We start from the raw sequence: 27,757 nt of genomic DNA, 5'->3' as shown, positions 1-27,757 counted from the left end.
AGAGTGTTTGTTATTTTAGCATTTCAGTGCAGAGAGACCTTCAGCGCCAAAAAAAAAAAAAAAAAATTATAGGTGTTCTGAGTGCTGACAGAATGAAACAGTAATGGAAATGGGAATTGATTATGTATTTAGCTTTTTAATGAGTTTTAAATATTCAAGTTCATTCTTTGCTTTTCATATTATTTTATAGGTGCACATATAACTCTCAGGTTACAGTTGTTAAATTCCTGTCACTTTAATTTGTAGTTTAGCATTTCAGGTTGTTGACTAGAATTTGTGCTGAACGTATAAGCAAGGTGGAATCCCCAGGCTTAATAGGTTACTAGGTTTTTAAGCATTTACTTAAGTGYTTTCAAAATGCACAGTGCTGCTTTGGCTGTGCTGCATTTGCTCAAGTGTAAAGGACAAAGATCCTTTACTGAAGAAATTTTAATTAAAAGGTGTTGCTAGTTGTGGATTGTGAATCTTGTTTCAGGAAACTCAGCCTGCTTATCAGAGAGCTGTCACTCCTGTTCTCACCAGAGATTCTCCTTTCAATACAAGTCGATTATAGCACTTCGAGTATGGGTTTGTGGCTGTCATTAAAGATGCCAAGACAATAGCAGAGCTCCTAGGAATTTCTATGGTCCAGTGCCAGTGTTTTATTTTAAGTACATGTTCTTAAAAAGTAGAATATTCCACTGTCAAGCTGAAGATGACATAGTGATTGTTGGCTGAGGATTGAATTAAGACAAACTTCCCAAAAGACATGATTTCAGTGTTATCCTCTGGGGAAAAAAGAGCCTGAAGTTTAAAGGGAGGGGGTAGAGTTACTGTTCCCAGCCTGGGCTCTGTTTTCCCTTGCTGGAGATGGAAGGCTCCAGCTCGCGGCGGGATGCTTTGTTGTGGATCGCGTGTTGCTGTGTGGTCCGACCTCTCCACGTCACAAAGATGCTGCGGGAGGGACCGCTGCGTGTACAGGGCTTGGAGCTGAGCAGTAAGTGTTGYTCAGCGAGCAGCCCTTCGTGGATGAGGGTTTGGTGGCTCCCCTGCAGCCTGCGGGACTGAGGGGAAGGGAAGGGAGCTTGATGTGGCCATCCGAGGAACGGAGGTGAAGCAGAATCGGAGTGGGGAGAAGGTAAGGATTGTTTCCATAGCTCTGCAGCTTCTTTTGAAACAGCATGTAAACAGCGAGTTGCCCATTTGAGGCAGAAATAAAACTTTAACTAGAAGTGCATGACAATCTTTGTACACATTAACCTCAGGCTGGTGCTAAGCATGTGTTTGTGATTTCACAAGGGGGATCTGGGCAGTGTGGTGGACTTGCCAGCCTTTATGCCAGTGTTTGCCAAGCTTGTAGTACTGGGAGCACTTTCTGTATTAAAATTGGTAGCAATTAAACAGGTGTGTGAGCAACAGCTTGCATTTAGCGGCTGGGGCAGGCTCATTTTGTGCCCGATCTCTAGGTCTTCCAGGGCCTCTTACATGTGCTCAGCTAAGGGTAATTTACTCATCAGTGACCTGGGTGAAGAGACAGAGGGAACCTCTGCAAGTTTGCTAGTGATACAAACCTGGCAGCAGGGGCTGATGCACTGCAGGGCTGCACTGGCCTGCACAGGGTCCTCAACAAACAGTAGGGCTGGCACAGAGCAACCTCCCGAAGCTTAAAAAAGGGAAATACAGAGTCCTACACCTGGGGAGAAGTAATCTCGGGCACCAGTTTAGGCTGAGGGGGCTGACCTTGCAGGGAAGGACCTGGGAGTGCTGGTGTTCAGCAAGTTGACCATGAGGCAGCAGTGTGCCCTCGTGGCCAAGAAGGCCAATGGGATCCTGGCTGCATCAGGAGGATGTTGCCAGCAGGTCAAGGGAGGGGATCCTGCCCCTCTCCTCAGCTCTGGTGGGGCCACACCTGGAGTACTGGGGGCAGTTCTGGGCTCCCCAGTATAAGAGGGATGTGGAGCTTCTRGATAGGGTCCAGCRGAGAGCAACAAAGATGATTAAGGGACTGGAGCATCTCTCGTATGAGGAGAGACTGAGAGGTGGGCCTGCTCAGTCTGAAGCAGAAAAGACGGAGAGAGAATGTTATCAATGTGTACAAATATGGGAAAGGAGGCTGTAGAGAGGATGGGGCCAGACTCCTTTCAGTGATGCCCCGCTGTAGAGGTCAAAAAGCCACAGGCACAAACTAAAACAAGAATTTCCATTTGAACATTAGTAAAAAATGTCTTTGTGTGTGTGTGGAGCAGCAGGGGTGAGTGGGAGGGGGGAAGTGGGCAGGAAAACAGAGCACTAGAATGGGTTGACCTGTTGAGGAGCCGCCATCCTTGGAAATATTCAAAAGCCCTGTGGGCAGGATTCGGGGCCATGTGCTCTAAGTGAGCTTGCTTGGTCGGGGAGGTTGGACCAGSTGATCTGCAGAGGTCCCTTCCAGTCTCAGCCATCCTGTGGCCGGATGCGCAGATGCTCCTGTGGCACTGACAACGCTGTCCTGGCGTATCCCTGGGCTCTAGTGTGTCCCTACGGCGTCTCCGATTCACGGGAAGAGGGTTCAGCTCTCCTGTTCAGCAGTGTGCATTTCTGCTTCAGCAGGCAGCAACTCCCACCAAGGAGTGAAGGAAGGAAGAGTAAGAAATAGTCTTCTCGGTGTTCTTTTGGTCTTCCTTTTATTTTTTTCCTGCMTTCTGTAACGTTATCTGAATGTAGCTGTTAGCATTCTGTTCTTTGGTTTAAGGTTGCTTTTGAACAGCAAACCTAGCCAATGTGAGCATGAGGTAACCTGAAGTTTGTTCTCTGCAGTAATGTCATCTCTTCTCAGCACTCCTTTATCCTGGAGGTGTTCGTTCCAAGGGGCTGAAGCTACACTTCTTTGGGCATAAGTTTGAGAAACAACTGATTTGGCTAACTGAGGGAGTTTTGTCCAATAATTTCTGGGAATTTCCTTACTTATTAGCTTTTGGAAACATTGACGTTTGCACTGCAGTGTCCATTTTTGATAAACAGTTGTTAAAAACTCACAGTCCAGGAAATCAAGATTTATTTTCCCTTGGGAGTTGTTATATACTCTGTGTAAAAGGCAGACTTCTCCTCAAGTCAGTAAGGTGCCATGGTGGAAAGCACCTCAACTATTGAACTGTAGTGAATTCAGCTTGCCATCTTAAGAAAAATACTGGTAAGTGTTGTCTTACTGGCTGATGTAATGTTGGTGAAAGTAGATTTATGCCTTGTTTGGGGATGGCAAAAGTTTTCTGATCCTTTTTTTTTTATTTACTGGACTGTAACTAGAATGTCTAGATGAACAGGAGGTTGCATAGTTGCGTGTATAGCTGTAATAATTGTTGGATGGTGGAGGGCACAAAATCCTTGCTAACCTTATGGCCTTTCTGATATGTTGTGGACTATAACCTGTCCTGTTCTCAAAGCCTAGTAAAAGGTAAAATCATGCAAATTAATGTAATGTTTTCCCTCTTCTTTGTAGCACAATGGCTGACAATAAAGCAAAGTCAACCAAGCCTGCGAATAAGACTCCTCCAAAGTCTCCTTCAGATCCAGCAAAGGAGCGAGCAGCAAAACGATTATCCTATGATTCGAACAGCTCACACGAGGGAGCCATGGCAGGAGAAATAAGTGCTCTGGAAGAGGCTTTTAGAAAATTTGCCATCCATGGCGATACAAGAGCCACAGGAAAAGAAATGCACGGGAAGAACTGGTCAAAGCTATGTAAGGACTGTCATGTGATAGATGGGAAGAATGTGACAATCACAGATGTTGATATTGTCTTCAGTAAAATCAAGTAAGTTCCTTTCTGCCGTCATTTACTTATGTCCTCCCCCATGTTTTGTCATTAAAATTTATCTTCTCTCGCTCATGGATGTTGTGCCATGTTCTGTCTCCCTTTGTCTTTCATGTTCCTTTTTTGAAATTGTGTTGCTTCACCTCAGGATATGCCTTTCAGCTTCTGCCCCGCTATCTAAACTGACTTCAGTGTTGCAGGTATTATGGTGTGCCGAGGGGTTTCATATGATGAAGACAAATGCATGTTAATCTGAGAAACGTGTTGGTTTTGACTACACTAAATGCTGTGAATGTTTGCTGGAGGATGTCTGAGGCAAGTCAGGCGGTCGTCCTTAAATCCTTCCAAAACACATCCTCAAAAGCCTCAAAAAATCTGAGGTGGTGGTTGGATATCTACTTAGGCCTAAGTTCTAAGCCCCACAGTCCTGGTATCCTGCGCAAAACTTGGCTCAGGTTTAAAGTAGAAGGTCCTGGAGATACCAAACTGGTGGTGCAGTTGGACTGCCTGTGACTAGATTCATTGGTTGGGATGACTTTAGTGGTCCCAGACTATTCTTGTGAGTAGGCTGAAGCTTTTGTGAAACTTTCTGTCCAAGTTGAAAACCTAGGCAGGACTTGATCCAGAAAGTGTTCAAGTCAAAGGGAAGGCTGTCAGCTATTTCAGTATGTTCTGGGTGAAAACCCAAATCATTTTCTGTTCTCACTTTGTTTATATGATACGATCATTTCTGCTCATGTCCTACCCTTTAACTGATCTGTTAACCTTGCCTTGTTTGCTTTTTATTTCCAGAGCCACTATTTAATCTCATTGTATTTTGAGGTGTGCTGCTTAATAGTCTCTGCATCTTGTGGGAAAATATATTTTCCTTATGCTCTCACTCGTTGTGGTGTAATATTTGGGAGAGGACTTGCAAACAGAATTGCCTACAGGAAAAGCTAGGAAAACCTCCTACAAGAACTGACCTTTCAGAGTTTGTCAGGGCAGAGAAATGCGAAAAGAAAAGGCCCTYGACCTGCACAAATTGTCCCAAGTACCATGCACAGTTAGCAGGATGTTACTTACTCGATGTGCAAATGACAGCATTGTTTATAAGAACCTCATACGCTATTTTTTTCCAGCATTTGCCATTTTTGAAGCAGAAAAAACGTGTTTGTGACAAGTATGTTACTTTTCACAGCTGTTTGGTTCTTTCCTTAGGATCTTATCTAGGCCATTGACAACTCTGCATGTGCACAGTCCAACATTCTTGTTCTTGGATTAGGCTCTTTTTTTCCTTTGAGTGCCTGCTGATACTTTTTTTGTGTTGCCAGAGCTAGGCACAGTGCAATGAACTAGCTCATTTGAATGGGATGTTTAAGCTGATAATTCTTTGTTGACTTGTGATGGAAGATGTCAGCAGTTATTTTCAAATATTCCTTTGTTTCATCAGCCTAAAGATTTCTCAGTTTCTGTCAACATAGGAAATAATTAATGTCAAAACCACTTTGTCATAGCAGGTTCTGGGCAAGTTAGTCATGCAGCAGCTGATATGGCATAAAACGTGCACGGAGATTTAAAGCAGTGTCCATTTAGATGCCTTCTGACACAGAGTGAATTCAATTCTGCTCTGCRACCGTGAGCTGGGAAGTGCTGGGGACCTGTGGCTAAAGGGGAATGTCACCTTGTACCCTCTCCCTTGTAGCATTTGCCGCATTGGCCTAGCTCAGGGTTCTYGTGTCTGCCTCTTTGGGGCTGTGTCTGTAGAGGAGGTGTGACAGTTTCTTAGTACKGTGATTCCTTATGCTTGGAAAGGGCTGTTATTTCTGTTTGAAGAATCACTAATTATGCATTTGATTAAGTTATTGTGATGTGTTGTTTATTAATTACTTGTCTCTTCCTTACCTGCACGTGTTTTGCATTTTTAAGTACTTCTAATTAATAACAGCTTAGTGGTGGTCAGGGAAAACATCAACAGCTGAGCTTTGCCATCTCACACTTTATTAGGAGGATCTGGGTTTTTTTGTCCATACTTTCAACAGGAATGTATCTAGATTTTCTTAAGTGTTTTTCAGGATCTTGTTTTCAAAAGGATGTCAGCARTTCTTTCTACCCCAAATCACATTGATTTCACATATAGTATTTGAATTTTTAACAAGGGATAACTTAATAGCTTTGGTTGCTCAAACGTTGATGATATGGCACACCTTAGAAGGCATATCAGCATTAGGGTTTTGTGACAACCCAAGTTTTTTCCTTGTCTATATTATATGAAGGACATTAAACTCTGTAAGAGAATCTCTAACATGGCACAAAAAAAAATCCAGCAGGAAGTGCTTTCTCACCTCAGTGTGAGCTATGCTGGTGGGTATCTTACAGCTCTACTCTTCACTGCTGTTTTCAGCTTCTTCAGCTATACTTATTGCAGTGACCACCTAGGACGATGATGGACCTGTTTCCAAACAGATTTTCACTTGGTCTTTCTCTAAGAAACGAGCGTGTTTGGCAGGGCTTGTTTGCTGGCCAGCTGTRCTTGTTGTTTATGGGAATGGAACATGTTTTTTGAGCATCAAAAATTAATTCATATACCCAAAGAATAATTTTACAAAAAYATGTCTGCGTGTAAAGCCTCTCTTTGTCTTCTTGCTAACTTCCCTGCTTTCATGCATTGATCTGCTACAGATCCTATCAAAAAGCGATGTAGGGACTGGGTGCTGCTGCTGCTGCTAGAGCAAAGATTAATTTCTGGAAACTGATGTTTACTCAAGAGCTCCTAAAAGACATTTTTCATTCATTGATTAATGACTTTGTTACAGAAGAGTGTTCATCAGTTGCGCTCTGAGAAGTAAAGATCACTTTTCCAGAAGCAACCCCCTGTCCTCCCAGAATAGGCAAACTAAATTTCGGAAAGTGTGTGTGTTTCTGTTAACCCTTAGTTCAATTGAGGTTAGGTCTGTGCTGTTACAGATTTGAGGAGACACTGGTGGAGCTTTGCTAGAAACAAGAGAATAGCTGTAGTGTGCTCTTTCCCTCCTCGTCAGATCTGGCTGAAGTGTAAATTGTTCATCTTGCATAAAAGATTCACTGAAAGGCTTCATGTAAGTGTATTTTAATGTGCTTTAGGATAAGAGCAGGGAAATGGTCTAATGCAAAGAATGCACAGTAGCAGGCACAATAGAAGAATTGCTGCAAGTCATCTTCAGTAAGAAAAGAAGTAAATTGATGATCTTTTCTCCTTTTTCCTTCCCCCCCCCCCCCTTGAGTATTTCTACTCAGCCATGATTTGGAGGTTCTTAAGAAAAGTGTTCTCAAATCCTAACAGTTTGATAGATTTTAATACATATTGATATATTATCTACTACTATCATGTACTATCTACTTAGGCTATTATGTACTATCTTCTACTGCTATATTAAAACTTCATTTAAAAGATTTGTTTCCTCAACATATTTGTTGGTTTTCTAATTTAAAAACTTTATATAGTCAGCTAAGAAAACATACAAAAAAAAAAGAGTGCATATTGTACACTTGAACAGTTGAAGTACAATTTGGTGAGTGGCCATGTGGATGCATATTTCTATATAAGCTGCTTTCCTATAAATCRGAGGAAAACCACCTATATTTATGCCTTTCTATGCATATTGCATCCAGAAAAGCAAAAGAAAGATTGAAAAATGAATTRCAAAGCTTTATCATGCCTTATGGGATAAAGTCTATTAAAAATGCATCAAAGGCAACAAAAAAACATTTGGAAGTGCAATTATATAGTAAGCTTTCCTAGCCCTGTTTTATAGTTTCACACTCAAAAGTTGAGATATTGGGCTCTACACTCACTGGATTGCACACAACAGTAACAGGATGGTTGTGGGTTACATTTTCATTTCAAGGCTAGCTCCTTGCCTGAGGTTATATAAACATCTCTTTTTTTTTTTTTTTTTTTTGCTAATTCCAATCAAGATAACATTTTCTCTATTTGATGTGACAAAAGTAAAGCCAACTCTCCTCTGAGAATCTGCACATATTGTAGGTAAGAAAAGGAGGTTAGAAATACTCTGTGGGATGTAACTTTTTTAACTGGTCCCTTATTTCTCAGTGCATTTGGTGTTGTACCTGAAGACAGTTGAAGTCCCGGCCACAACGTAGGAGCAGGAAACATTTCACAAATTATTGGATGTGAATCTTTCATGAAACCCAAACAGTATTTCACCATTTTTATAATGATAACTCTCTTGTTCCCTGTAGTTCAGGTTTCTGCTAAAACACAGAGGTATAATATAAATGTCTTGATAATATTAGCTCACTCAAAGCATTCCTTTTTCATACACTATCTCAGCATTATGTAGATRTCTTCTTTATTTATTAGGAATGATAATTCAGTCTGAACATGATGAATATATCTAACTTGCAGACCTGAAGTAGCATTTGAAATGGGGCCTTTTCCATGGGGCTGGGGATTCCAAGGGCCTCTTTTTCACAGCTGAAGCAGTTACCTGCCTTCGTGGTAATTTTCCTTGTTAACTGACTGCCCCTTTTACATTGCTGCTCCACTGCTATTGGCAGAGTTGTACAAGTTCACAGGCTCTGCAGGGCACTTGCTGGGTATAACAGGGGTTTAGTGAATCTTGTTGCCTTGCAAAAAGCACCCAGGGGAAGGGCACAGGAACGTTCCGTGTTTGGTACGGGAAGCAACATGTGGCTTCATTCTTGTTAATCCTGCAAGACGATGAGATGCAACAGGTCAGTGTAAGAACTGGTGTTTATTGTATTAAGGAAAGCAGACTATCCAAGAAGGATGGATGTTGCTGATCTCTGACCAGCACACTGGCATGTTGCTTTAGGAACATAAATTTCTTTGTTTATTGGGGTCAACAACTGCTCGGGGCAATTTGATACGTTAGCTATGCCATGCACATACTCCACTTGTTGGATGCAGTTAATATGGTAATAGTAATAGCCCTGATATAAATACCTCTGCTCTTATTTTAGAAGTGTGACCACTCAGCACTGCAAGAAAATGGTTTAAGCACTGCCATAAAACTGCTAATTCTATGACATGATTAGATTGAAAAATCAAAATATTTCTGTTTATCCTGGCACGTTGCTATGGTTGCAGGCAGGCCTGGGTGACGTCACGCCTTGGATCCATTGTAAGCATTTATTTAGGTAGTTGTCTCCATGGAAACATTTGTTTGTTTTGATGTTACTATGTGTTAAATTTTAAACAAATTTTTGCGGTTCTATACCGGATTGTTATGGAAGGCCAGTTAATCTACAGAAGCTCTGTAAATATACCTTACACCCCACCCTCCAGAAATATTTTTGGGAAAAGATCAAGTGAAGGCATAATTGTCCTCTTAAATTCCAGCCATAGTTTCTCCTGTTGCTTCGACATGTTTCCTTGTTGCTGAGGAAGCCGTGTGCTGCAAAGGCCGGCGAGCTCGTCYCCATCTCCTCAAGCAAGGAGGCGTTTGTTCCCATGGAGAGCTCTCCCAACACGCCCTGCTCTCCCTGCCCGCGCTGGGAGCCGCCGTCTTGTGTCCCGAGGACATCCCGCCTGCCAGCCCCATTCCCGCAGGTCGCTGCCTCCGCGTTGCCTCCGCCGCGGCCCTCGCCGCTGCCCTGTTACTGTGGAAGAAAGAAAACAGATGATGTTTGCGCCGAGCAGCTGGCAAGATAACTGCTGGCAAGGGGGAGCGCGCGCCCGAGCYGCCGGCCAGCTGTCGTGCGATCGCCGCCGGTTTTATTGTGTTGAATGATAGTGGCGTTTCGTGCTTCCTTCGTGTGTTTGGAAGGACTTGTGCTTTGCAGCTTGASCTCATTCAGAACGGATATCTGCCCGTGAAGTTGCTCCGGAGTGTCTTTCTGTTTAATAGGTGCCTTACTGAGGTCCCTTTTAAGTGTTCTTGGCGCGTTTCATCATGAAGTGTGATGTATGAATTGGTGTTTACAAATACGTGAAGCGTAGTATAGTTTAAAGTTGTGTTTTTACTTCTCTACTGGAGGAATTCTTTTAATAGAGCCCCAGAAGGTGATTTGTAGAATCCTTGTAGATTCTTGGAGTAGAGTTAACCTGGGTACTTTAATATATCTGGGTCAAGAAAAAAGTATTAAGCAGGTATAGAGCAGTCTACAAGGGCAAAATTATGCTAGTAATTCTCTCGCAGCAAATTCTGAAGCAGTAGGTAAATTGCCTTTGAGTTATGGTAGATAAGTTACAACACAGAGCGTTTTCTTCTTTACCATGCTGTGTACACTTTATTTTAATTGAAATTAATATCCAAATTCCTTCCTCATCCAGGAAGCAAGTGGTGAGAGATGGATTTGGATACAGCTGCTATCTGTATCCTGCTATATACTGCACAGGCTCATTTTGTGCATGTTAAATGGACAAGTTCTCTACCCCGAGTGTCACGGTCCATTGTGATCTCTCAGATTTACAGGACATTACCAAATTCCAAAGAGTTTTGCTCTTATCAGATGCTAACAAGCAGTTACTTATAAAACCATAGGCACAGGAGGCTTTGTTCTTTGTGGCCTTGAGCATCTGCTGCTCCTAGGCTAGCTCAGTGGTGCTGCTTCCAGCATGCARCATCAGCTTTAGCATGAGCTCTGTGCTAGGCCCAAACCCTGAGCAAGACTCAAGCGATAGTCTATCCAAACCGCTATRCGCTGYTGMTGMTGATGGTGATGATGATTTTTTAACACCCTTTTGTGTTAAAATATGTGCATATTAAAACATAAAGATGTACTAGTGGGTGTTTTGTTTCTCAGTCAGTCTGTAATGCTGTCGGATAGCGTACAGGGTATCATAGACCAGCCTTGTTTGGTAGCTGTTACAGTTTGTCACATATGCCAGTGGTGGGCAGCAAGGACTTACTGGCTTAGAGTAGAAGCAGGGGGGGRAAAAAAGAAAAAAACTCATGCAGGAACACAGCAAACCAAGCTTGTTTGCTCATTAATTGCACCACCATTTGCAATTGCCAGTTACATGTCTGTAAAGTTACGTAAAATCTGTGTTACTTAGAAAGTTAAACATTACACTGAATAACAAGCAAGATTGTTCACCGTGAATATAGACATTGTTTCCCATTCTGTATGGGTTGAGTTTATGTGCTGCCTGGGCTACAGTCAGCCTGGAAACGGTGGAGCTCAAGATCATGAAAGAGGTGAGTCAGTCAAACAGCAGAATTACAGCCCCGGAGATGAGAAGGGCAGATTGGCTTGTTCAGGGTCCTGCTTGTCAGGATCCCTTGAGAAACTGCCCTGGAGGGCAAAGGAGACCAAGAGAGCTGCTTCATCTTCCAAGACCACCTCCTCAGAGCACAAGAACTGYCYKTTGCARTGGGAGAAGGTGGAGCAGCATGGCAGGAGGCCAGGCTGGATGAACATGGGGCTTCCGACAGAGCTCCAAGGCAGAAAGTAAGTAGCCAGAGGGTGGGAGCAGGGAGAGGCTGCCCAGGGGGAATATTGCCCGGGCATGGCAGAGCAGAGCTGGGCAAGCCAGTGTTCAGCAGCAGCTGAGACTAGCAGGTCTGGAGGTGAAGGAGGAGCAAGAAGGTTTCTGTAAGTGCTTGGCAGCAAAAGGAAGGCCCTGGAGAGTGTGGCCCCCCAATGAGAAGGGSCATGGAGAAGGCTGGGATACTGCAGGATGCATCTAGGTGTGCTGAAGGAGCTGGCCAATGGCCTCTTCCAGAGGACATGGTGATGGGAGGAGAAATGCCTGATGGCTGGAAGCAGGCAACCATCACCTTGCTCTTCAAGCAGGGCAAAGAGGGAAGGTCCCATCCAGTCAGCGTGACCTCAGTCACTGGGAAGGCTGGGAAGCCAAGTGTCTTGGAAGCYGTTTCTGAATCCATGAAGGACAAGCAGGTGTTTTGGAGCAGCCAGCCTGGATTTGCCCAGGCCTTGCAGTTGATCCTTTCTTATTGSCCAATTAGTGAGATTTTGGCTGCCTAAGTGGACTCTWARRRRRGKKGSAAAGTAGGTGGACTGCTGTGCTTGGAGCTGTGCTGCGTGTTGCAAGGTGCAGCTGGCAGCCAGTACATGGGAGTGTCTCTTGGGGCWCAATGTTGGGAGCCATTCCCAATGGAAGGTTGTCSTTAATGGCCTGGGAGCTGGGGTGGAGGGCTGAGTGGGCAGGTCTGGAGATGTGAGTAACGTGAGAGGGAGCAGTCTGGAGGATGGTGGCTGGAGTTCCGAGGAGCTGTGCAGGCTGGAGAAAGGGACTGAGAGGAACCTCATGGAGTTCAACCAAGGAAATGGCCGAATCTTGTATCTTGGATGGGATATCCTACAGGGTGGTATCCCCAATATGAATTCCCCATGYTGCTCAATGAGTAATTCAGATGAGATATCAGAATTTGTTGTAGTCTTTTGTTTTGATTTGTTTTGCCTGCAGGTAATCTATCTAGAGGGAGGGTATGGTACCTCTGTCTCTGGAGGTGTACCAGACTTGTCTGGAGATGTCCCTAAGCACCCTGCTCTGAGACCTGCTGTAGGCAGAGGTTTATCCTGGTTACAGAGTCTCATGCAAATATTCCTGCCAAGCTTAATCGTTATATGACTTTTATTGTTCTAATTAAATCAAAGTGTTGACTGGGTTGTAAAGAACTTGACAAACATTAGTGTATGGGTATAGAATTTACTAGGGTTGGTTCTGAGCAGGTAGCTTGCCTCTCGCATTTGCTATTTTTGTTCTCTGTGGCCACTTCTCATCAAAGATGAGAATTATTGTTGTTGTTGTCCTGTACCTAACCAATACTGCAATTATTGTTCTGTAGCTAACCAATACTTAYATTTAGAGAGGAGGGGGGAAAAAACTTGAATTCATATTGCTTTTGAATTGTTGMCTGGAGTGTTAGTGGCATTGCTTATAAATGTGGTTAGACTGCATGTGATTATTGATTGATAGCATTACATTTTGCACTTTTATTCTCAACCATCCTGAGGCAAAAAAAAAAAAACAGAGTTGTTGTTGAACAATAGCTTTCAGCCATTTGCTGCAATATGTAGCAAATATTGTACAAATATAGTGTACAAATGTAGTGTAAAAGCACTTGTGACAGCTAAAAATATGCATGTTTCATCCTCTTTCTAGAGATACAACCACAGTTAAGTTGTATTAGTGAAGTTAGAAGTGGAAGTGTGTAGTGAGGTTAGAGGGGATATTTTTACRTGAGCAAAGTGTTCATGTATGTTTGTGCAGTGTTTTGACTCACAAATTAAGASCATTAACTAGAAATTATCCATCTCTAAAAGAAGATTAATGCAGTATTAATGTTGATTAATACCACATTAATTCTGAAATTAAGATGTATTTAATCTGCCTATGCACATAAAGCCACTAAAAGGATTGAGGTGTAATGCACTTAGGTTGATGGTGTGATGGTAAATGGAAGCACAGAGTTTGCCCTCTTTCAGCTTCTTCTAGATTTTATCCAGTTTGCRGGTTCCTGAGGTGCTCTTACTCTTCAGCGCTTGGAGAGGACTGCTTTGCAGCTGAACTGGAACAAGTTTGGTTTGGGAGTTATGGTATCATTTAGGTGAAGAACCCAGCTTTAAAAAAAGCTCTGAAAAAAMTGTGCCATGCATCTTCCCCCTTTTCTTTCATCACCAGTATGAATGTAGCAGTCTTCCCTAGAGAAGTGTTGGCATATTGTCTTCAACTTCATGAAAGGTCATGTTAATCAGGCTGCTAGATACCATGATTTATGGTTCCTTGGAGCTTGGTATGCAAGGGAGCTGGAGTTCAGGGCTAATGTTACAGAGAAGGAATGGAAAGGTTCGTTGGTAAATGTTAAGTGGGCAACACTTGATCTGCCCCTTAAAGCTGGGCACTACGTGATCTTGTCTTGATGGCATTAGACTTAGGCCAAGCAGACAGTGTTTAGCTTGTTAATTTGAACTTGTTGCTGGAAGCAACGTCCCCACGAAGGCACCTCCTCAGTGTATTTTGAGCTTGCTCCAGTGTGACTGTTCATCAGCGAGAAGGTTTGGGTGCTATATATAGAGTCAGTGTTTGCAGTGCTAAAGCACCCAAGTTGATGTTACTGGAAACTATTTCTTTGAAAGTCATCACCCTGGCTTTATTAGATTGGGGTTAATTTACCACTTCCAATTTTGTTGTTTGGGGATGAACTGAAGAAACGTGAAAGAAATCTGGAAGTTTCTTTTAAATCTGATATTTGTTCCAGGGTTTTGCAACATTTTTAGGTATGTACCTGTAGGCCCATGAATCTAAAAGAAACTATTTTGTTGTAGAGTCCTGATGGATCAAAAAAATGAAAAGAAAAATTGGGGGGAGTAATACCTGATTTTAGGCTTTCAGTCTTTATTAAGATTTTGGATATTATCATCAAATAATTTTAAGAATTGTTTTAAGTTTGCTAGCATTGCTGATTCTGAAGGCTCCCAGAACATTTTGATTACATACACTTTTGTATGGCAACCCTTTCTAGGAATAAATACTATTAGATGTTGAAGCGTTGTGGTCGAGGCAGTATATCCAGAGAAAGCTCTAACATTTAAATGAAGAGTTAAGGAAAGATGATGCTATCCGCGTTTTCTGTAGTGCCCATCATTGCAGTGTTTTTAGGAGTGCAGCTGCTCGCGGGGCGCTGCTGCTTCTCTGCRCAGAGCTAGAGCTGCAGAGCTACTGGTGAACGTGAGGGGCCCTGCCTGTACCTTGAGCAGCCATTGAGCAGGGTATCTGGAGGAACCATTTGGGTAATCTTCCAAACCTTAGAATCATTTAAAGCAAATTGGAGGGGAAAAAAAAATGTTGTTTTCTTTTTCTAAGCTATTTTTACATTTTTTTTTTTTTTTTAGTGTTATTCCTGTATATTTTCAAGACGGGGGGGACAAGCAGTGTTCAGTCTGTTGCTTGGTTGAGTAATGCTTGCCTCCAGTTTTTCATTTGCCTCACAGGTCTGAAAAGCACTCAGTACCCCATGCAGGGAGGGCAGGGTACTGTACTTCCTTGGCCTTCTTTTAACTCGGGGCTGAAAAACTTACCGCAGTGACTTGCATTGAGCCAGTAACTTTCTATTTAGGATGTGGAACACCATCAAATCTGAATATCTTTGCTAGTGATGGCAAACAGTAGAAAATACTGTCAGATAAATAGTTTCAGTGGTGAGATGAGTTCATTGTGAAAACCATTTCACCTAATTTCTCTTTTGAATGTGTAATATCCCTGACGTCCATTAGCTTTCTTGCTGCATTTAATTCCCATTCTTTGATTCTGGAGATCTTTTGGGTTGTGGTACCTTGTTCTGATCTTTTAGTCTTGCACTGTTACCTGACTTGCAAAATGGTGGCACAAGTGTTTAAGGATGCTTTTTAGCCTGAGTTGACGTAGAGGTCATATTAAATTGAGAAAAGTCATGCTCGYTTAACTGCACTGATGCAGTTTTTGTGCAGCCAGGAGGTCAAATCAGTGAAAGTGCAGCAGGTCAGATCGGCTTTCAGTGGGGAAATTTTTCTCTGTCAAACTCCTATGTTCTTCTGCAGGCGTATGGAGGGAGATGGGTGTTGTTGATTTCTGTATCCTGATCGCCTTTGAATTTTGCCTCCCGATTTTCTGTGAGTTTTGGTAGTGATTTCCATAAATGTTTAGGAATAATTCTTGGAACTGCAAAAGCAGGATGTTTGGCCCTTTTCAGTTCTTCTTGCTCTGGTCACTTCTCTTTGATGTACCTGTTGTCTTGAGGGAGAAGGCAAAATTTGCCAGTATTTTCAGAGATGACTTTAAAAAGAAAGAAAGAGGGAGATGTATCGTGCTGCTGTGAAGTGTATCTGTATTAAAAAAAAAAAAAAAAAAAAAAAGTCAGCTTTTACTGACTGTCCTTGGCCTGAGGGCTGTTTCTGTTCCTGGGAAAATGGAGGTCTGTGGAAAACCCTTAGCAAGGTTCTCCAAGTGGGCCTTGTTTTAGGAGATGAACTAGTGAAACGATTGATGAGGCAACCTATGAACCTGAGCACCCTGGGAAGCATGTGCACTGTGAAGAAGCCAGAGGAAGCTTTCTCCTTAAGAGCTGCTGCTATGTCTAATTCCAGGAGGTTCCTGCAGCCCTTTAAGGCATGAGCAGCCCCCAAAGCACAAGGCTGTACAGGAGAGGATGATGCCCATTGTKTGATGGGAGAAGGGAATCCTTGGAGCCGCGGATCCCTTTGTCCCTGCTGAGACAGCCGGCTTCGTGTCACCTCGTGCCACTTGTGGTCTGAGCACCAGCAGCTGCGGGGCAGTGACTGTCCTTGGCGCCAGGCAGTGACTCCCATGACACGTGATGGCACTTGCTTCACTGCCCAGATGTCTCATGTCTTCATTCTATGCCCTACAATTGCAAATCTTGTTTAAAAATGAAAGTAAGCTGATGAGAGGAGCAGTTGTTGTGCAGTTGTGCCTGTATCTTTCTTATGCTGTGCAAAAGATCCATCTCGTGGCTTTTTTATCATCATCAAAGGATGTGCAAGTAAACCTCGTGGGGTTTTGGGKTTTTTTTCCAGCTAAGAACAGAAAAGCTGTTACTGATTCTGTAACTTGGCAGTAGCTCATTGTACCACAACTGAAAAATCACTATGAGAAAACACAATAGGTCTATGCTTAATGGTTGAAGTATTATTCAGTTGCACAAGATCTCCAGATATATTCTTTATAATTACCAATACAATCCCAGCTGGCCATGGKCTTATCTGCTTCACCACATTTGAAGGAGTATGCTCCTCTAGCAGGCCTGTTATCTATTAATAGCATTAATAGTGCTGAGGAGGGATGGTTTAGGTGGCTCTGTGACCCAGACCAGGATAGGAGCGATATGAGAGGCTGTGGAGGTGAGGATCCTGCCTGGCAGGTAGGCAGCCCTTGCCAAGAGTGCAAGGCTAYGGCAGGGCCGTTGTCACTTGCAACATATCTTATGTCCATATCTCCCAAAACCAAMCAAACAAAAAGGTGAGTTGTGCTCCCTTCTGCAAGAATGAGGCTCTGTGGTATGAAATGGGAGGGTAATTTCTGCACTAACATCCTGTCCAGTCACCTCCCATTGGGTAGTACAAGCTGGTGTGTGCCAGACAAGTTTGTGGCCTGCAAAGGAACCTGATGAACTCCATTTGATGCCCCTTATGCTCAGTCTTCATKGTGTCTTTGTTTGGAACAGGTATTTTCAACCTTTCTTCCAGACATAAACTATTAATGGTTTCTCAAGACATGAGCAGTGAGAAAATGTTATTTACATTTGGACGTTACAGATGCCTGTAATGACATTTGCAGCATAGGTGAGGTCCGTGTGCTTTGTGGGCAGACTAGCRTATGGTCGTAGAATCACAGAATGCCTGAGGTKGGAAGGGACCTCCAGAGGTCATCTAGTCCMACCCCCCTGCACACGCAGGGTCATTTAGAGCATCTGGCACAGGGCTGCGTTCAGGTGGGTTTCTGCTCCTCATTTTTGTAAAAATCCTGCTGCAAATTGATGAGACTTCTTGCAGCTGTGAAGACTGAGCAACTTTGTACTTCAGCTGCCCCTGAAAAGGGGGAYAGCCAGCGTATGCTGCGGGCTGGAAAGGCACTTTTTAGTTTTCCTGGCTGTGGTTGCCCAGGGCTGTGACCCTTGGGGCTAAAGGGTGTAGGACAAGGGGGTCAGCAGGGCCCGAACCCACTTTGGCCCTGTTTGACCTCGCAGTCCTCAGGCAGCAGCTACGGCCTGGAGCGGCGGCCGCCGAGCTCCTCCTTGCCTTACYGTCACTACTGTGGGAATTGATTTCCACTACAAATAGTTGTGCCCAGTCTGCAAGCCAGTTTAACCAGGAGTATAAACATACCTCAAATAGAGGCTTTGTGATAAAAAGGACCAGGATGTGGCCTTGGAAAGGGGTTTGTCCACTGCTTGTTACAGGAGCTTCCCACGCTAGACCTGTGCAGGCTGGWATGTGCTGCACAGCACACCGTGTTTAGCTATGGTTGTGTACATGACATTTCATCTATTATTTTTATGTTGTATTGTTTTTCTGCAGTGGTTGTTTTGTATTTTTGCAATATAGATTATGATGATACTTTCAACTTGTTTCTGAAATAGTGATCTATCTCATAGCCACTGCTAGTGGAGCAGGAGAGGTGGGATGCTGAACCAGGCTTACAGAGCAAGTTATCACTCAGAAGATTACAGATGTTCCAGCTTTATAAGGATATGGCCCATAACAGCATATTCAGCTGATGTGTCCTGGAATAAGAGCACAGCATTACTGCACTACGTACAGCATTAACTGGCCTCAAGTTAGAAAATTACTCTCCTGCAGACTTAAAATAGAGAATTTAAGTAACGCTGTARTACTGCAAATGGCTTTAACCAGCATAAAGCCAACATGAGGTCATCACCTCCCTGGACTTTTGACCTGAATAAAGTCATCGCAGTTTTCCTGCGAGTTTCCTCAGGAGTCACCCACCAGGTGTGATCTGTCCCAGCGGGGCACGTGGTGGCCGTGCACAGGCTGAGCTGGCCGCTGTGCTCGGGACACGTGGCCCTTCGGAGACCGCGCTGGCTGGCCCTGACCTTCTTGAGGGGTCCAGGAGCCATCGCCATCCAGTGTGAGGTGATCATTGGCTAGGTAATGTGTTTTACTGTAATTATGAAGTGTATTTTCTCGTACCCACTCCTGCCATTGTGCGAATCCGGGTGCCCTGCTCCCTGGCTAAAAGCTGCTTTGCAGGTCTGGACCGCTGCTTTGCACACTTTGAATCTTGTTCCATTSAGTTGTGAAGCTGTATTCGTTGGTACTACCATCTCTGACTTTCTTTCCTGTCCTTAACCCTTGTTTATGACCTGGCTGGTGGTCTTGTCTTAAATTATCAGGGGAACGTAGGACAACTGTAGGCTTTATGGCTGCTGAAAAGAGGAAGGCATTGTTGCATGGCTGGTGCTGTGCCTGCCTTCAAGGAAGCAGGCAGGATGCCTGTGCAAGCACTCTTACATCTCGCTGTTCTTGCACAGAAGTTCCTTGGCGTTTACACTTGGTTGCTCTGGAAAATAATCCTCTCTTGTTGTCCTTTGTGCAATGGATCTTTTAGGCCTAAATAAAAGCATTGTTATTTTGAGGGATTTTGGTTTTGTTGTTCTGYGGACTTTCTACTGCTGGATGTGAGTCTGATTTGACATTCTGTTTACAGCATGTGTCCTGGTGGTGAACTTTTTAATTAATATATCTTTTTGAATATGGTAGCTCGCTTTTTTTAAGGCATTTGAGTGATTAACGGATGTGATGGCCGTGTGCTTTGGACTAGTGAACTACAAGAACAGGTAGCACTGCACTGAACATCCTTTGCACTCTAAGATAACACATTTTCATACAAATAACAGCAAGTGGCGGTTTGAAGTAATCGACTTGTTGTTTCAGCTGATAGAATCAGTGGCCTTGAGGAAAATGCCAGTCTTCATAGCTAAGATGTTTTTAAAAAATGTGGAGCTGTTGTTTCTGCAATCTGAATCTTGCAAATGAGGAATGAAGAACTACGTATTGTTAGTGATATTTCTGTTAGGAAATCAGAGGCAGTGCCCTTTGTATAGAGCATAAGTAGAGAGGGCAGCACATATGTAAAAGTTGGAGAGACAGTCTTGCAGAGAGAGGAAAAAGAGAAGAATTGAAAAGGAGTTTTACTTCCCTCTTCAGGAGAGTTTTTGCTGTGTGGAATCACTATGGCTAGTTTTTCTGTGTGTGAGTTGTTTTGGAAAAGAAAAACTTCTGAGTTTCGATCTTATTAAATGCTTTTAATTATTTAGGTGTGTCTGATCACAACAACATGGTTCAACTGGGCTCTTCTAAAGACAGCATCTGTTTCATCTTGACATGCAGAGGGGGATCTTGTCCCTCGTACATTTTGCAGCAGATGCAAGAGGCTAAATTTGGCAGAAATTTCTCCTAATAATTCTAGCAGCTTCCTTAGTTCACTCACTCAAGTGAGGTCAGGCATCTCCAAAATTGTTGGAATCTCTCCCCACACTGGCTCAGTACCTTCCTTCAGGAGCAAGTGAGCTAWGTCAGTCCTAGATTTTCAGAAGGAATGAACATTGAAAGCAGAGAGGAGACGGTGAAAGCGCAACTCTCATTTCATGTCATTGTGGTTCAGGATGGTGATGACGTCCAGATGGATAATTTTGTGGGCGAATCTCAATTTTGCTGCAACTGCCTTCTAAAATTGTAAATTTTTCTGTTAGTTTTCATTCTGATTTGAGAGGAACGTGACATAAATGAAAGAATATATGTATTGGTGCCAACTGGTATAATTTCCTGCAGTTTGTTTGGATTGGTTTTGCATCAGATGTGTGTCACCTGGCACTATGAAGACCTGTTAACAAGACCCTAATCCAGGGGAAGAGATATTCTTGTATCCAGGATTTGTTCGCTGTAGGTTTCAACCTTTCACAGATTGCCAACACACTTTGGCATGGGTGGTTCTGCAGCATCCTTGGTACAACAGAGACTTCCAGCTAAATTCAGGGTTTGCTTTATTATATCTGCTTGGTTGGCAGACCTGCTCTGCTAGCCCTAAGTTAAGGTTTTCAGCTGTATCCWTTCCATCAGAATTTGCCCTCAGTATATGAGGAAACTGGTACAACTCTGTTTCTTGCAAGCCCTCTTGTTTTTCTTCTCAGTGACTGCTTTTCCTGCATTGAACTGGCACTCAAGGGCCTGCAAGCCACTTATGGCTTGCCATGTACATAGTGATTGCTGAAGAAATTCCTTGTTATGGCTTGTAGGATTCCTTTAGTCTGATGGTGGCCTTGCTGAACACTTACTACCGCTTTGTGTGGGCGTTGAGAATCGCATTAAGAGGCTCTTGAGATGCATGGAATATGTAAGTATGCAGATGTATTAGCATTTCTTCCTCCCAAGCTGTGCATGGTGGYGGATGTCTGCACAAGGCACCTGCACTGAGGAGAAACGGGAGCAGCTTTGCTGARCAGCTTCCTGAAGAACATTCTCTGCGTTGGCAGTACCTACACACAGGCTCGAGGCTTGTCCATAGGCTTGTGGGCATCCATAGGGGAAACAAGGCCCCACCTTTCACATATTTAGGGCATAGGTATTTTCTGCTGCTCTACAATTTAGCTTGGTGCCTTCTCAGCTGCATAGACAACCTCTCCTAACCTCAATTCAGTGTGTAGGAAAGACATTTGTTACTGGAGAAAGGAGGAAGAGGTGAGAACTGGTATTTGTCTGAAAGACAGAGAAGTCAGTCTTTCCCTCTCACTTGTGTTTATGCTTGCGGTACACATGATGGTAAAGTTTTAAGATCARCCACAGGTGTTTGCAAAATAATGGTCCTTTCATCTTCTGCATGAAAAAATCATGCACTCTCCAGTACTCAATAAGTATTCGGCACACTGTATTCTGCTAGAAAGGTTATTTCACGGCAGAATAGCAAAAAGATTTTTCTGGAAATCAGTGATGCTTGAGTAAACAGAGAGAAGAAAAACCTGTAGTACAGACATGCTTTGTTCTTCCATGGTAGTGTTGTACGTGAGCTTTTCTAGCGAGTGCAGAATTCGTATGAAATTAAACCACCTAAAGCCAAATTAATTGCTAGGATCCATACAGAGAAGCTGAAGGACAGTGCTTAAGTCAGGTCCAGTTGCCATGGCAATTATCCTGCATTAATCTCTGGTTTGAGTGGAAGCAGCCTTGGTTTATAGTTAATTATGGTTTGGGTTTGTTAATTTTTTTGGTTTCCTGTCACCTAATTCCAGCTTCACCTGTCTGAAAAAAAATCTGCCCATTTGTTTTCATTGAGCCGTTTTTCGCTCTGTTTCAGGTTAATTTGTTGTATTCCAGGGTGTTTTCACTCTCTGGTAAAGACGCATCAAAGCTATGGAGAAAGGTGAGCTGAACAAGCTTGTGCTCTTGATGTAGACTTGACATTTCTCTGAACACAGAGAGTCAGTTCTCAACACACATTCTTAGCTGTTTATGCTTTCACACATGTGCTCTTCAAAATACTGTGTTCAGCAAATGAAAATTTTGTTGTTTCAAGGCCTGGATTTATGTTCACACTGTTCTAACTGGCTTGGGTATAATCTGAACTAAAAATTACACTGTTTGCCAAGTAAGCAGAAATGAAGTTACAAGAGCAAATCTAGMGACTACTTGTGACAACTTGGTCTCAGGGGACATTTGGGTTTTAGTTTCTTTTGTCATAAGAAAATTGAATGAAATACTCTACTGAAAATAAGACTTGGCCTTTTCTTTTCAGGGAAAATACTACAATGCTTATTTCCTAATTGTTTATATTAACAAACTCATAGATTTCTTGGAGGGGAGCCTCATCCTCATTTTGAATGCTAGGAAAACAATTTTTCCGCAAACCTTTATGTATTTAGGTTTTGGCCCTGTTTCTAGTTGAAACACCTTGATATTTCTCCATGTTTGCGGCTGATTGGACATTTCTTTATCCACTCAAGTAGATTACCCCAAGTGAGAGCGTGTTTTAAAGTACTGAAATTTTAATTGCATACATCTCAAATAATGTGTAAAACCTGGGTTTTCTTTCCTTTTTTTCTCTTTTTTTTATTTGTGTCCTAAGATTAGGAGGAATGTTTTGCACATCGAAACACAGGAGATTGCCTGTTTTCCTTTAAGTAATCCATCTGGCTGCAGGTGATTTGTTGTTGGATCTCTCTTAAAATATTCTCCCACTGTCCTTATAAGTCATTGGAGAGACTTGTGTGGCTGTGGTCTGCCTCCCCTTCCATTTCTGCCTCCTCCCCTATTCCCTTGCTCACCCACAGGCTTTTCTTTTTCTTTATTACCTGAATCTGTCAGACCTCTCTGGAAGGTTCACTGTCATCAAACTCTCAATGGATTCAGAAATTACTTTATGTTTGCCTATGGTTTAAAGTAAAAAATAATGGAAACTTCCCAGCTCTATAACATCCCATAGAGAGGAGATTTAAAAAAAATTTAAAAAAACAATGTTGCTGTTGTAAAAACACCTGATAATTGCTAATGCACGAAAATATCATTCGGACTGGTGTGATAAAGGTCTGTTGCTTTTCAATTCTGTGTCCCTGAGCCCGAGAGGAAGCTCTCGCCTTGGTTAGGGCAGATGGAGGCCCTCGTGGAGCCCACCGTGGCTCCTCTGTGAGCAATGAGCTGCTGTGACAGTGACCTGGGACGTCAAGCTGCATTGCTAGGGCTTGCCTTGTTTCAGAAATGACTGTGCCATGGGACATTTATGCTTGGTATTAAATGCTATTACACATTTCCCTCWCTTTCTCTCCTCACTTCTGCATCTCTGTCTGAGAGAGGAAAAAAAAAATGTGGAAATATTCCCTTGAAGAGAAGGAGCAAATGTCCTGGGGAGCAGGAGGGCAGCTGGGTACCTGAGCTCTCAGCTAGGGCTTTCTCAATTTCCAGGCTGTGAAATATGAACCAACTCGCTGTGTGTTGGCAATATTTCATTAGCAAACAGCCGCAGGGCCTGCAGCGGTGAGTATATTGTATGTGAGTAAAATGGTTTAAGTTTTGATATCTTAAGACTTAACTAGTTAAGATACTAGGCCAGGTCCTATTTAATAATGCTGTTGTTCCTTATTGAGTCTGGCTGCCTATGGTTTCTGTTTCAATTTTGTAAATCGTGTAAGATGTCATATCATAAATCATATAATATGTACTCCTCCTACGTGATGTACTGAGCCTTTTTCTTCTGGGTCTTGTTAATTAAAATAGCACCGTCTTATGGAACTGTTTTATTTCCAGCGCAGACTTTTGATTWTTTTTTTTTCTCTCTGACACCTCACATACTTTTCTTGGAATTGGTTAATTAGACTCATCCAAAGTAAGGTGCCTTGCCTTGCTTGAATGTCAATGCAGTGAACACAGAGATGCTCTACTGGAGGGAGAGCAGTGGGAAAGGTGATGGACTGCTAAAATCTGGGTGAGAGGGACTGGGTCTTCCCGCTGAAGTCCATTGGGTTGTGTTTCTTTATTTTCTCCAATTATCATATATTTGTGCAAATGAAGGTTAATAACAGAACCCCTGAAAAAAAATAGAAGTTATAGGGATGTTTTATGGGATTTGTAGACGTGGGGCCAGAGGTGCCCGCTCGCGCGTGGGGCTYGCCAGGCCGCACCGGCCCTGCGGCTCCCCGCGGCACTGTTTGTGCTGAGCATAGTTTCAGTGCACTGAGACTGCTCTGCTCTTTAAACAAACGTTTTCACACTGCTGGGGAGAGAGAGGCAAAATTAAATGTAGCTGCCGTTATGTGTGTGTGAGATCTGCCAGCTCACGTGGGCTGGTGGGCGAGCTCGAGAGGGGCAGTTGCAGCTCCCGCCCTCCTTCCCCCGTGTTGGTGAGGAAGGAGGACCTGGGCACCACTGAACTGGCAGGAGAAGTACAGGTGATGGGGCAGGCCCCGTGAGCACCGTGGCCTTGTCCGTGGGGATTTTCATGTTTTGTGCATGTGTGCACCTGCGTTCCCGATGTGTGATTAATCCAGCAGGAACCAGAGAAGTGCAGATAAACTGAACCCTCTGAGGAAGAAGTGAAACTGTGTCTGCAGAACCGTGGTTCTCCGGCTGTCTTCCAGCAGGGGCTTGCCCGTATCGTCCCCAACCTGCCTCCAGCCCCTCCTTCCTGCATCTTTCCGCACCCAGGCGCATCCCTGGTGCTGCCGCTCGCCCAGGCCCTTGTGGAGCAGCTTCCCCGGAGCGGGGCTGGTGGACAGCCCCGGGCGGCCCTACCTCCTGCCCAGGTTTAGTGCCCCTGCGTGACGCGGTGTGTGCCACGGCCTGGCTTCTTCCCTCCCTGAGCGGGGCAGTGACGGGCCTGTGATAACCTGGGCATCTCGGAGCCTCGTCTGCTGCTCGCAGGGGCGCAGCTCCTCCGTTCACTTAGCGAGACTAGAGAGTCCATGACTGGGTCGATCCACAAGCGCCCCTTTCCTCTGGACTGCCCAGGTTGCAGGGAGATGCTGCAGGGCTCCCAGGCTGCCTGCTCGTGCTGGGCAGCTCCCGAGGGCCTGTGGCTGGCTCGGCTTCCAAACTGGTTAGGATCAGTACCTGCCTGGCAGGGGAAATGCATTAGCAAGCTCCTGTGGCGTAAAAGACATACCATTACCAGCACCGGCCTCCTTTTGCCTGGATTTTCTTTCCATTTTGTCCTCCRTAAGTCCCATTAATCTCTTTTATTCACTTTAACTTGTTCTGTTTTGTTTYTTGTTTTTCCTTCCCTTTGGAAGYCTTTGCTGACTAAATTTTATTACCAAGTTATTTTCTTTCTACAGTCTCCCTCTTCCCTAATTATCCTAATTATCTCCCTCTTCTCTCCCCTTCCTAATTGTGTTTTTGACTGACTCGCGTGTTTTGACTTTTTTTTTTCAAACATCAGATTTTATTTTAATGGAAATGACTTTTCAATGCAATTGAAGTACACAGGAAGGAAAAGCTACAAAAATGAAGCCAAGAGGAGAAGAGTGGTTAACATCAAAATAGAAAACATGACATTTTTCATGAGACAAGAGTGAAAATCCTTAGGGCTGTCCCTGCAGTGCAAGAGAACATGGGCAGTGCAGGTTCTGGTGCTGCTGGGGGTCCATGCAATCAGGAGGCTCCCGTTGCTCCTGTGTGGGCTGCTCCGCTTGCTCCGCTCTCCTGCAGCGCCGGGGAGCCGGGGCCGGCACTGACAGCGCTCATGGGCAACACGAAGCCGTTGGGTTTAGCCCCTTGTACCCCATCGTGCAGGACGGGCGCAGGACAAGCCCGTGGGAGTTGGTTTCTTYATGGGTCCCTTTGCTGGCACCTTTCTTTAGAGCTGCTTCCCTCATTTTCCTTGTTCTCTGAGGGGAGGAGAAAAAAAAATAAGAGAAGCTATGAGAAAGAAAGTAAAGAACCTACCAGGAATGGTATAATTTGCTSCTTCTGTGTGTTGGAAACTGAAAAACATCAGTGGTAGCAAGTTCTCGGGCTGGCAGGCTGCTCCTCAGAAGTGAAAATTTCCAGACAGGTGAAGCAAACTCCAGCCGCTTTTTAAGTTAAGGAAAATAAATAAAATATGTTTAAGAAAAAAAAAATTCCTTCTCTGTCTGAATTTGTCTTCTGAATGGATGAGACTTCCTTGGAAAGCAAATTAATACAGGAAATACTCAGTCCTCAGTCCTCCRATTCACGTGAGATAGTGCAGTCAAGTTTTAATTGACTCCTTGGTCTATTGAGATAGATGCCCAGTGGTGAAATTAGACTACCGAAGCCTTACAAACCAAACCCCTGAGATCTGTGTCCTGTCCGGGGGAATAGAAGACAAATAGCACAAGTAGAAGTGGGAAGCTTTTCTGGTTGGGTTTGCATCTTCTTTCCCTTCAATCTGGTAAAATTAAATGACAAGTGCTTGCTTCTTAACAGATGACTTTTGGAGCTCAGAGGTTAAGAKGGGAGGCTTAAAAACAGATAAGAGGTTACGTGGAAGCTGTTGGTGGCCCTCGCGCAGTGCCCTGCAGAGATAAATGTTTGACACAGGCAAAGGGTTGTGTGTAGTGTGGGGTGTGTAGGAAGGGGGTGTGTGGAATGTGCTGGTCTGACTGCTGCAGCAGATGCACCAAGAGCCCCATCAAAGAGGGGAGAAGGTGGAAAGCTTCCTAAAGTTCTTTYTAATGTATTCAGCCCCTGCTCAAATGTAGGGACGGAAGCAGACATTCACATGTGTGGCGTGAATACCTGGGTTCCTGCCCCCGAGGATGATGCCGCGGAGTGGTCCTGCTTGCTGTAAGAAGCAGAGCTTAACTTAGAACTGCACAAAAGAATGTGTCCTTTCTAAATRTAAAGGTTTCTTTATGTCGTAAGCAAGCACAGAAATTTTTTAGAAATTATGCTATGAACACTCACCTTATGAGTATTTTGCTGTTTTCATTGAGGTAGCTACCCATGCTCTATTTTCATAAATGCCCTTTTTTCCCTACTTTGTCTCTGTTGTTGCCATTTTGTGTTTGCTTCATTTCTCCYTGTCAGAAAGCTTTAATCTGCATGTCCACTCTCTTATTTAGCCATGGAGATTCTTACTGTTCACACACTCTTTTTATTGTATTTCTCTGGGTTTTTTGTTTGCTTGTTTTCTAATGCATATAACAGTATTTTACCTTCTTCCTAGGTTTGCATTAACTCTCTGGAGCAGTAAGTCCCAGGGAAGAGTGCTAATAGCTGAGAGATCATCCTTGGCATACTTTAATTGGAGTCAGACCATTTGAACTTGTAACACTTGGAAAATGAAAGTTAATACATTTGTTTTCTTATTCCCATGGAAACAAGATATTTATAATGAGCTTCTAAAAACAAGCTACAAACATACACAAAGAGTCTGATTCTTTGTAGCAATTGCTTAAGAGAAGTTTGGGGTTTTTTTTTTTTAACTTCACGACCTCTGGAAAGCTGGTGTCAGGAAATGGCTTCATCTCTAACATGAACAGGACATTAAGAAAAACATCGGGAATAAGCGGAGGGTTTATGTGCCTTGCATAGCATGCAATGTTTGTGTTTTACCTGCTTGGTTTGTTCCTTGCTCCCTGCTGAGCCCATGGGCGCGCAGGCAGAGCAAGAGTGCAGCAAAGGTTCATTTGCTTCGACATGACAGCTTTTTCCTTTGGGGCGTTTATAATTGGAGTATGGCTCCAAAAATTCCTTTCATCCTCAGTCCCGTTTCCAGGGTCACCGCAACGAGTGGTGTTTGCTGGTGTAAATAGCATCATGGCAACATGGAGCAGGTTTCTTTTTTCTCTTGGCTCCAGCAGCGACGCTGCATTGCTTTGTGCTCATACATATCCGTACACATCATGCACACAACCACATGACACTTGCGGTTATGCCTGAGGTGGAGGGGGAAGAAATGGCATTCTCTTTTCCCACAGTAGTGTGGCAGGGAATAGATCAAATCTGAGAGATGGGAATGACTGGGTCTCAGGCCAGAAGGGGATGCCCTTTGTCTCTCTTGCCATCCTTAATGTGTATTTTTCTTTCAATACAGAAGAGAAAAAAAAA

At 43.7% G+C, this 27,757-nt stretch overlaps 1 protein-coding gene across 3 annotated transcripts in view; it reads left to right on the top strand.

The window, feature by feature from the left end:
• TPPP (tubulin polymerization promoting protein) overlaps positions 1-27,757 on the top strand; it is a 49,543-nt gene that overhangs the window by 6,875 nt on the left and 14,911 nt on the right. For 2 of the 3 annotated variants that reach the window (XM_026039648.1, XM_026039646.1), the window contains exon 2: positions 3,455-3,769. In XM_026039648.1, coding sequence (XP_025895433.1) covers positions 3,459-3,769 — 311 coding nt within the window. In that variant the 5' untranslated portion in view covers positions 3,455-3,458. Of the gene's footprint in view, positions 1-3,130; positions 3,149-3,454; positions 3,770-27,757 lie in introns of those variants that run through there. The other variant, XM_026039647.1, reaches the window with a different exon arrangement.

This window comes from Nothoprocta perdicaria, unplaced genomic scaffold, assembly GCF_003342845.1.
Source record: "Nothoprocta perdicaria isolate Ctin4 unplaced genomic scaffold, notPer1 scaffold_235, whole genome shotgun sequence".
Classification (NCBI taxonomy): domain Eukaryota; kingdom Metazoa; phylum Chordata; class Aves; order Tinamiformes; family Tinamidae; genus Nothoprocta; species Nothoprocta perdicaria.
This window is presented reverse-complemented; position numbering and strand designations above follow the sequence as displayed.